This window comes from Pseudonaja textilis, chromosome 4 (genome assembly GCF_049901715.1).
Source record: "Pseudonaja textilis isolate UNSWEBS1 chromosome 4, rPseTex1.2, whole genome shotgun sequence".
In the NCBI taxonomy this organism is placed as follows: Eukaryota; Metazoa; Chordata; class Lepidosauria; order Squamata; family Elapidae; genus Pseudonaja; species Pseudonaja textilis.
The window spans coordinates 87802185-87813057 of record NC_141993.1 but is presented as its reverse complement, the minus strand read 5'-3'; the positions used below and the strand labels follow the sequence as shown (position 1 = coordinate 87813057).

The 10873-nt window shown below is 37.8% G+C and overlaps 1 protein-coding gene across 5 annotated transcripts in view; it reads right to left on the bottom strand.

Moving 5' to 3' along the window:
* LOC148125930 (cytochrome P450 2J2-like) overlaps positions 1-10873 on the bottom strand; it is a 50571-nt gene continuing 39698 nt past the window's right edge. For 3 of the 5 annotated variants that reach the window (XM_087933626.1, XM_087933629.1, XM_087933627.1), the window contains 5 exons: positions 8206-8382; positions 5864-6005; positions 4646-4833; positions 3667-3808; positions 1-409 (listed from right to left, as the gene is read on the bottom strand). In XM_087933626.1, the coding sequence (XP_087789752.1) occupies positions 225-409; positions 3667-3808; positions 4646-4833; positions 5864-6005; positions 8206-8382 (834 nt within the window). In that variant the 3' untranslated portion in view covers positions 1-224. Of the gene's footprint in view, positions 410-3666; positions 3809-3901; positions 4073-4645; positions 4834-5863; positions 6006-8205; positions 8383-10873 lie in introns of those variants that run through there. The other 2 variants (XR_015743651.1, XR_015743652.1) reach the window with 2 other exon arrangements.

The window sequence follows — 10873 nt, the reverse complement described above, 5'->3', positions numbered from 1 at the left end:
TGGAGAGTAATAGGTTTATTGACACCCAAAAGAAAACTAAGGTAAAACAAAGCAAATTTACTTAGCATATTGTTCATACACCACTGGTTGACCTGGTGAAGTATGTTTGTGAATCCAGCACTAGGCTGAAAAAGTTTTAAAGTACAATAAATGTAGGCAAAAGTTCAAATTAAGAGAACAGGCCTATAGGAAAGTTTTATGCTTTTTGTGCTGTTTTTTAAAGATTAAACCTGTGTGGGAATTGCACACAGTTTGTAAGGGTGTGGGTGCATTATCATCTTTGCAACAGGGGCTTCGTTGAGTTCTTTCACTCCTTCAGGCAACCGGAAGTTGAAGGCCCTCAACAGGCTGGTCAGAAAGATGAAGATCTCAATTCTTGCCAGCTGCTCTCCCACGCATGCACGTTTACCTGTGGAGGAGACAAAGCATGACTAAAAGGGGTCATAATTTGTTCTACAGAGTATAAATGAAATAAGAAATGAGTAAGACGCTTTTGGCTCAAACAAATAGCAACTTCAAATCTCAACAAACAAATGCTCCGTCCTACATATTGGCAAAAAAATCAGAAAATAAAATACAGGCTGAATAGTCAAGACCTTGTTGATGATCCAAACTCTGTCAAGGAACTTGGAGTACTCATCTCTAATGATCTAAGTGCTAGAGTCCACTGTAACTACATAGCCAAAAAGGCATTAAGAGTTAACTTAATCTGGACTTCCGGTTTGTCAGCTTCGGTGACAGCACGGATTCGCCTTCTCTGCGATCCCTGCTGTGCTAGCCGCCTTGGTGCCTCCGATCCTGACGGATTTGGAGGCTAAGGCTGCCCTGTTGGGGCAGCTGAAGAAAGGGGGATCCGGACAGGGCTATTGCAACCCCCCACAGCCGGCAATAACCCCTTCTCTCAAGACGGTGGAGCGGCGGTCTTTATGGCCGCCATAAAGAAGCCGGCAACTGGATAAAGAATGCGCAGGAGGAAGAAGGAGTTTTAAAACAAAAGTTTTTTCTTGGTCGAACTGGGACCTTAAGGACATATTTAACACCTGGGAAAGTATTGGCTTGGAAGCTATAATGTTCCCGATTGATGTTTTCAGCTGCGAAGAAAAGTGACGAAAAGGGGAAGTTACTTTCCCTCCAATATGGAATTAACATATGGACAAGGGAAACCAGCCTTTTGATAGAAGGTAAAACCTAAACTCCTTTGTTATAAGTGGGAAGGGAGAGGCTTGGGAAAAAAAATTTTTACTCTAAGACTTTGCTGGAGGAGATGCCTTGAAGATAAAGAGAATAGAAATTAATTCTAAGAAAGATTTAAAGCACAGATTGGACGTTTTTTCTTTCCCTAATTTGACTTCACCCCTAGAAGAGAAATTGTAAAAAGAAGAAGCTTGTACTCTGCCTGGACTGTTTGATGACTGTGGGATTTTGGGACTTTTGGGAACTGTTTTAAGTTTGGAAACAACTGATTGGCTTAATAATAAGAAGAGGATACAGAAAGAGAAGAAGAAACAGTTTAAAATGGCTCTATCTCTTGATGAACTAAAAAAACAATATTTAAAAATAAAGAAAGAAGGCAAAGATGTTATGGGAGAAGTCCTTTGTTTCCTAGATATGGCACTTGTCATGTGTCAGCAAATTAAACAACAGCTGGAAGAAGCCGAGGAAGAAGAAGCCATTTTTAATGAACTAAATGGTGTGACTAAGAAAGAAAGGAGAAAGAGAGGAGCGAAAAGGAAGGACTTAAGAAATAAAAAAATGTTTATGAAAGAGAAAAAGAAGATGCTAAAACAACAGAATGCTAGAAAGCAAAAGGAAAGAGGAATGCAACAGAAAGGGGAAATCAAGAAGGCAGAGGTTTGGAGAGGAGGGGGTAAAAAGTTTAGGCGGGCTAAGAAGGAAAGGGAAAAGGGGGAAAAAGTTACAAAGGTATAAAACAAGATGGAGAAAAGGAAATTTTTTTTAGGGATAATGGGTAATATATGGGATTTTTTTAAAAAAAAGGGGGATTCTGCAAAGTACACATGAGTATTGTAATAGTGGTATTTGTATTATAAGTAGATAATCAGAACTTTTTAAGATCTAATAAAAGACTAAAATATCAAGGTATAACTTTAAAAGGTTTAATAATGAATGATATTAAGTTTTAATAAAATACTAAAGGAAATGTTTAAAATATTAGTTTAAATATAGAGTTTAATGGACTAATGTGTTGACTGTTATGGATTTATTATTGTAGTATTGGTTTCTGAAATAGTAGAATGTACTAAGCAGAATCTGATTGGGATTTAGGTGTTATTTTAAATTTTAATTTAGGGGAATGATAGAAAGGCATCATACTCCGATTAGTGATTCCAGGGGAAACTATTCTTTTTTAAATTGGAAATGAGACAGAGGTAAATGGAGAAATGGACAAAAGATATAAAAATATTTTTCTTTAAAGCAAGATTAAATATATAACACAGAATTAAGATGAGGCAAAAGTGGAGAGGAGTTATATAATAGATATAGAATGGTAAATAAGAAGGGTAATGGTATATAAGAAGAGCATGAATTCAATTGAAGTCCATACAAAAAGAGGTAATCTGGGGCCAAGTTACTTTCTAGAAGAAAGTTTTATGTTTTTATGTTTATGTCTTATGTGTGTGTGTTTAATTAAGAATTAAATAATAAAATCTCGGAGGAAGACTAGATGAGAATAATTATAAACAAGCCAGAGGAAAATATAAATGTGATGACTGAATACCGGATAAATTAGAAAGGAAATATGATTGAATAATGATTAAAGAGAAACAATGTGGAATCTGGTAAAGGGAATTTACGTGTTTATATGGAAATGGGATAAATTATAAGTACGTGATATAAAGCAATATGTTACCTGCCTTGTAAAGATCTACAATGGAAAGAGGTTTTATGTTTTTAATGTTTAATGATGTTTTGTTTTGTTTGTTTGTTTGTAAAATCAATAAAACTTGTTTTTTTTTAAAAAAAAGAGTTAACTTAATCTTACATAGCTTTTTCTCTGGTAATATTACACAACTAACTAGAGCCTACAAAACATTTGCTAGACCAATACTCGAATACAGCTCATCAGTCTGGAACCTACATATCTGATATTAACACAGTTGAGAAAGTTCAGAAATATTTCACAAGAAGAGTTCTCTACTCGTTGCAGAATACCTTATGCCACCAGACTTGAAATTCTAGACCTAGAAAACCTAGAACTATGCCGCCTTTGGTCCGATCTAAGTATAGTATATAAAATCATACATTGCAATGTGCTACCTGTCAATGAATACTTCAGCTTCAACCATAGCAATACAAGAGCAAACAATAGACACAAACTCAAGGTTAATCGCACCAAACTTGATTGCAGGAAATACAACTTCAGCAACAGAGTGGTCAATGTCTGGAATACTCTGACTCTGTGGTTTCTTTCCCAAACCCCAAAAACGTTAACCTTAGACTGTCTACTATTGACCTCACCCCTTACCTCAGAGGTTTGTAGGGGGCGTGCATAAGTGCACCAACATGTCTACCGTCCCTGTCCCATTGTTCCTTTTATTTTTCTTATATGTATCCATGTATTCATAACTATGTTTTTACTTATACCTGTTATCTTGTAAGCAATTGACAAACCAAATAAAATAAAATAAAAATTATTTTTTTTACCTAATCCAAAGGGCAGAAACTCTTCTCGATCAATGAATTTTCCATCCTTATCTAAAAAATTATTTGGATTGAATTTTTTGGGTGTCTCCCATTGTTCAGGATCAAGAAGAACAGAACGCAGGTCTGGGACGATAAAGGTCCCCTGTTTAAAAAAAAAGATGAATCAAACAGAACAGTTTTATAAAGGAAAGAGGCAAAGAAGTTCAAACAATATTGATGAAACCCTTGCTCGTAGCTTGCCTTTACAGATCAATGCTTGTTCCTTTCTCAGTTTCTGAAAGCAGTGATTCCTCAACGGCTTAGCTTCCTTTCTCTTAACTAAAGTCACCTTGTCTCTCGACGAAGGGGACAAAGTCATGACTACAGATCTGATCTCAAGTTCAGCCTCATAACTCTTACCATCTTCCTAGGATAAAAATAAAATGTTTAAGGTTGTAATTTTAAAAGCTAAGAGGTGTTTGCATTTAAACCCATAGTTCATCCCTGTTCTGACCCAAACCTGGTTCCAAGAGAGCAAACACAAGACAAACACAGCAGCACAACCTTTTAATGTTTCATCTATGAATCCTGTTTCTTTACAGATAAAAGGCTGCTTCCAACTAATTAGCTCCAACAAGAAAGAGCCTTGCTAAATTTTTGTAAGGCTGCCAAGAACAGATAAGAAATATTTTACAACAGAAGAGTCTTCAAATACCAACTTAATATGGCTATACATGACTACAGTTCTGATCTCAAGTTCAGCCCCTAAACTATTATCACCTTCCTACGATAAAAAAAAATGTTTAAGGTTGTAATTTTACAAGCTGAGAGGTGTTTGCATTTAAATCCATAATTCATCCCTCAAAAGGTTTTGCTGTTCTTGCTTATTGAATTTTGCATGACTAATTACCACTTCCTGAAGAGACCTTCCAAGTACCCCATTCTCTTCTTCCTTCCATGATGGGCTACTACTACAATGCATCCTGAACGTGTTTCTCACCTTTGGAATGTGATATCCCCTCATTGTCACATCCTTTGTGCTTTGCCTGGGAATCCCATAGAGCAAGGCATATTTTACACGCTGCATTTCATGAATCACAGCATTGGTGTAGGGTAGTTTCTTCCGATCCTGGTAGGAAATCGACCTCGAGGAACCAAACACATCTTCAATCTCTTTCTGGACTTTCTCTGAAAAAATAATAATAAAGCAGAAGCTTCATGTTCAATATTGTGTTTTTATTCCTTTGTTCATTTATTTATTCATCTCCCAGTTTTAATCCTCAGAAGTATCAATCAAGATAGATTGATATAGACCAGAGTTAAAAATGAAATTAAACAGAACAAGACATAATATTACATTACCACATATAGTGGGGTCATCAAGAGGTGGCCTAATTTTACCTTTTTACAAAAGAGTTTAGGTACATTCAAAAAGATTGTGTCATACTGATCCAATAATAACAGAGATGAGAATTTCCCAGAATATATCACCAGCAGAGATGGTATTCAGCAGGTTCTGACCAGTTCTGGAGAACCGGTAGAGGAAATGTTGAGTAGTTCAGAGAACCAGCAAATACCACCTTTGACTGGCCCCGTCCCCATCTATTCTTTGCTTCCCAAGTCCCAGCTGATTGGCTGGGTCTTCTTTGGTTGCCCTGAACAGCACAACGGAGCTGGAAAGCAGGTAAGTGGGGTGGGGAGGGAATGGGACTTTGCAGTAACCTTCCCCCAGGAGTGGGGAGGGAATAGGGATTTTACAGTAGCTTTCCCCCTACCATGCCCACAAAACCAGTAGTAAAATTATTTGAATCCCACCACTGATCACCAGGTAAGGAATTATAAAATGAGGGCAGAATCCTTATAGAGGGAATAATATAACGGGACCTGAACTGTAGTTTCAGTGGCCCCTTGTGCACTGGGGCACAATGGCAGCTCATAAAGTATAAAGACCAAGGTTTCTCCTGTCCAGTCGTGTCTGCCCTCTAGGGGGCTCTGTCCCTCTCCGTCATGTCTGACTCTAGGGGGCACTGCTCCTCACCGATTCTTAGTCAAGGGACCCAACGTTCTCTGAAGACATTTCCATGGTCATGTAGGAAAATTAATATGTAGATTCAGTTCATCATTAAACAGCCCTTAATATTTTAAATACCTTCAAATAATTCTTCTGTGTTCCAGAACCTGAGACTGGAATTGTTCCCACAGCCCAGATTTCGCTCACCTTGGATGTCGGGATGGTTTGTCAAGAGGAGCAGTGCCCACATCAGAGTAGCAAGGGTTGTGTCTGTTCCAGCAGAAAAAAATTCAAAAATACACTGAGCCAGGTTCTCTTCATTGTAGGTAGAGTTGGGATCATTCTTGCTCTGAGGTTTAAAAGAGAAAATAAAAAGTACAATGAATTCTATATAGCTTTCCTATGGTTGCTTTTGTTTCTGAGTTTCTGGGGGTTCTCCTAGAGTCACAACTCCTGCTCGAAAGCAGGTGGCAACCATGGCTAAGATAATCTTTGAGCTATTTCTCATGGTGCTTTTTCCTAGATCATGAGGCCCATCCAATCACTCATATACTGTTATCTCTTGATTGGATTATTGCAACATGCTCTACATGGGGCTACCCTTGAAGAGTATTTGGAAGTGATAACTGGTGTAGAATGCAGTGGTGTGGACAATTCCTGAGGCCACTCAGGCGGCCCATGTAACACCACTGTTGTATGAGCTGCACTGATTGTTAGGTGACCCCTAGGTCTAATTCCAAGTGTTGGATATTTCCTATAAAGCGCTTTGTGGCATGGGTCGAAGGACCCATCTCACTCCAATGGGAGTGCCGTTATATCACTCAATCCAGCAGAAGAAGCCCACTTCAGATCTCATCTGCCAAAGAATTTCAGCTGACAAGTTCCAGGGCAAGTTGAGCTTTTCCTCCTCTGGTCCTTGTCCTATGGAATATTTCCTCCAGGAGGTGAGGCTGGTCTCCAGTCTCCTGATATTTTGAGAAAGCTAAAACTTGGCTCTGCTGGTTGGCTTGGGGCCGTGATTGAGGTGCACTACTTTGGGGAGTGATTGATGATGTAGAAAAAAAGATTCCCATCGCTCTGTGTCACCTGTCCCCTTGGTTTTTACTTTCTTACTTAATCTTTCTAATTTTAAGTGATATTTAACTATCTTTTTTTACTTTTTATTATTCCATAAGGTTTCCAGAATCTTTGTAAGTCATGAGAAGGAAGGCATATAAATTTAATCAATAAACAGAAGTTATACTGATGAGAGCATGACAGAAAGTAAAATATGAAGCAGCATAGAACCATTAATGGTAAATACATGTTAGTGTAGTTAGGAATGAGGGCCATTATCTTGAATGTGATTATTAGACCAATGGCACACTCAAGCTTGGTGGTATCAAATTAAATAAAGTGACCCAATTCAGATCCTGAGCTCTTACTTTGCTTCTGATTGTGAGGCACTACTGGATTACTATGCTTTGTGACCCTAGAGACACTAAGACCATGTGAAATGATGAGCATGATGCTAAGGCCATGGTGGTGCAGTGGTTAAAATGCAGTACTGCATGCTAATTCTGCTGACTGTCAGCTGCCTGGAATTTGCCTGGAATCTCACTGATCTCAAGGCTGACCCAGCTTTCTATCCTTCCGAGGTAGGTAAAATGAGGACCCAAATTGTTGGGGGCAATAGGCTGACTCTGTAAACTGCTTAAACAGGGCTGTAAAGCTTTGTGAAGTGGTATATAGCCTGTTTCTCCGAAAATACGACCTGGCCTTAAAGTAAATCCTAGCTTGAATTTTTACACATGTACCAAATATAAACCCTATTCCCCCAAAATAATCCCCAATTAAGATCCGGATCAATCTGGAGCTCTGTTATCAGCTGCAGAGGCCTTCAGGAAAGCCTTGCCGGCTGCAGAAGAAGAAATTCCAGAAGGCCTTTGACAGTGAAAAGGAGGCCAGGGAGCGAAGTGCATAAGTGAGGTTAGTCAGTGGATGACATCCCCCCAAAATAAGACCTGGTGCCTTTTTTGGTGGCAAAAAAAATTTAAGACACGGCCTTATTTTTGGAGTAACACAGTAAGTCTAAATGCTAAAGCACTTCAAATTGATATGTTTACTTCTAAAAAAATCATTCTGGGTCTTTCCCCCAAAACATTGGAAAGCATGACTTCTTCTTTCAAAATACTTTACATTTTTACTTATAGTCAAGACTATGAAAGTATATGTCCTTTCCCAATCACTTCAGGGATTAAGTCCTTTTCCAATCATTTCAGGGATGAATTAATCAAAATTCCTATCCTGTTAACTCTTTTTCCTTCATAATGGAACTTCTTAGCAAAAGGAGTGGCAGGCGAACATGAGAGGCTGACAAACAGAACCCACTGAGCAGATGTATAATATAGTTCTTATTTTAAAACATGGGCTTATTCATAAAGGAGTCTGAATAAACTAGAAGAAAAATCAAAGATGAAGGAATACGTTATCAGTAGCTCTGCCTGTTTATTTACAGCAAGGAATGTAATAATTTCTTGCCCATTTATTGAATCACAATAAATCCCTACCTTCTCCATCTGAAGAAGATAGTAATCAATGAAATCTTGTGGCTCGTGCAGAGAGTGAGATTCCTTGTGTTTCTCTATTTCCTGCTTTGCAAACGCTAGGATAATATCCAGAGAAGCCAGGGCTTTCTTGTGAGGGCCTGGGAGGTACTTCATTAACTGTGGGAACAAATCATACACCTAACAGAAAAAGAAGAGGAAAAGTTATTTATTCCCCACTATAAGTAAAGCAGGGAAGAGTCAAACACATCATAAGTCATGAGTCCCCACGTGCCCACAAAAAAATGCCTTGAATGCCTTTCTTTACTCCCACAAATTTCCCTAGGTTGTTAGTAGCTCAGATTCTTATTGAGACCTTAAGCTTGCAATAAATCTTTACACTCATTTGAACTGCCTGAATGTCCTGATTTCCCGGGTGCTTGACAGGAGGATAGAGATGATTTATGAGCTTAAACTGTTGAGGGACATTCCAAGCTATTAGATGGACTGAAATAGTCAAGCTGTAGACTGTTTAATGCTATTCCAAGATACTGTATTGGAGGAGAGTCCCTAAATAGAGTTGCTTTTAGAATTTAGAAGTTTGGAGATGATACAACTCTGATTGGTCTCATTCAAGACAACGACGAATCCACATATAGATGGGAGGTTGTACAACTTATCTCATGGCACTACCACAACAATCTAGAACTGAACTCGCTCAAAACTGTAGAAATGGTGGTAGACTTTAGGAGAGACCCTCCAATACTACCACCTCTTACAATACTAGACAACACAGTATCAACAGTAGAAACCTTCAAATTTCTAGGTTCTATCATATCTCAAGTCCTAAAATGGACACCTAACATCAAAAATGTCATCAAAAAAGCACAACAAAAAATGTTCTTTCCGGGAACTTCTGGTTTGCAGGGCTTCGGTGGCAGCAGGAATCCATGATCATGCGGGGTTTCTGCTTGTGCTTGCCGCTGGAGTGCCCTGAGCCAGCCAGCTTCAGGGCTAAGCCACCCCGTAGAGGTGGTTGAAGATAGGGGAGACCCAGCAGGGTTTGAGGGGAGCTGCACCTCCCCTCCTCAGCTGGCTTAACTCCCTTTTCTGAAATGGCTGCCACAAAGAAGCACTCATCTGGAAAAGAATGTGCAGGAGGAAGCTAAGAAGTGAAAGTTTTGGCTGACCGGGATAAGAAGCAACATTCAAGATACCCTGGAATTTAAATTTTTAAAAAAGATACATCGCTCCCAAAGAAGATCCGGAAGCAGCAGATGAAAGTGAAAAGGGAAAGCTTGTTTTTTCTCACTCTCCTTCCTTACGGCGACAGCAGATGAATGAGAAATTGGAAAAACCCGCTTTGGCATCAGCAGGTAAAACTGGAAAATCAAAGCCAAGGAGACAATAAACATTTCTGATCGCTGACAAAACTTTTTTTCACCATAAGTGGGAAGGGAGAGGAAAAGAATAAGAGTAAGATTTGGCTGGAGGAGACTGCTTGGAATTTAAAAGAATCTAAAGTTAAATTGTAACAAGACTTCTAAAAGATACGTTTTAATTGGAACTTTGTAATTGAATTGTAACCCCAGGAAGAGAAAGTGAAAAAAGAAGAAAGTGTTAAATGAAACAGCTTGTGTATATTTGGACTGCTTGGTGACTTTGGGACTTTTGGAAATTATATTTCAACTATTAAAAGCACTTGGGTGGTTGTTTAAAAAAATTTTTTACAATGGCATCACTTGTGGATGAACTGAAAATGGAATTTTAAATATATAAAGAAGAGGAACAAGAAGGGAAGGACTCTTTTGGCTCCATTTTTCATTTTTTAGAAATGGTGATTTCTACTTATGAGAAACTACAAGAACAAGAAGATTGGGACAAAGAAGAAGCCATCTTTAATGAACAAATAACTTTATCTGGGGAAGAAAGGGGAAAGGGGGGAAAGAGAATAAACAATTTAAGACCTAAAAAAACAACCAAAAAGGGAAAAATAAGGTGAAAAGTGGATATAATGTTAGAAAGCAACAGAAAAGAGGAATACAGAAGAGGGAAATGGAGATGGAGAGACAAGGGGGTAAAAAGGGCAGAGTGAAGAAGCAAGGGAGGAGGGAAGGAAAGAGAAGCTACAAAGGTTTGAAACAAGACGTAAAGAAACAGGATTTATTTAGAGATAATGGGTAAAAATATAACTGAAAAAGAGATTCTGCAAAGGAACATAAGACTATATTGTTGTATTGTATTAGAAATAATGTTAGAAAAATTGGAATAACATATGATTATAAAATGGGATAAAATATTCAATGTAATTCAGTGAAACTTTTTTCTCTTGAACAAAATAAATGAAATGAAAAATGAGATAATTGAATTAAGAAGGAATGGGAACATTTTAATTACATAATGTTTTAAAATATAAGTGAAATGGGGGAAGTAACTACATAAAATTTATAACTGTTCCCATAGAAGCATGATACCTATTTGAAAAGGAATGTGTAAAATGTTTAAGATTTAAATGAATATTAATTTTAATGATAGAGTTCAATTGGTATAGAGTGTTGTTTTAATTATATTATATATTTATATTTTTTTTCTTTTCTTAAAATAGCTTTAGAATGTACTAAGCAGAATCCAAACGACAGTTATATATTATATTAAGTGTTAAATTTAGGGGAAAGATATAAAGGCGTCATAC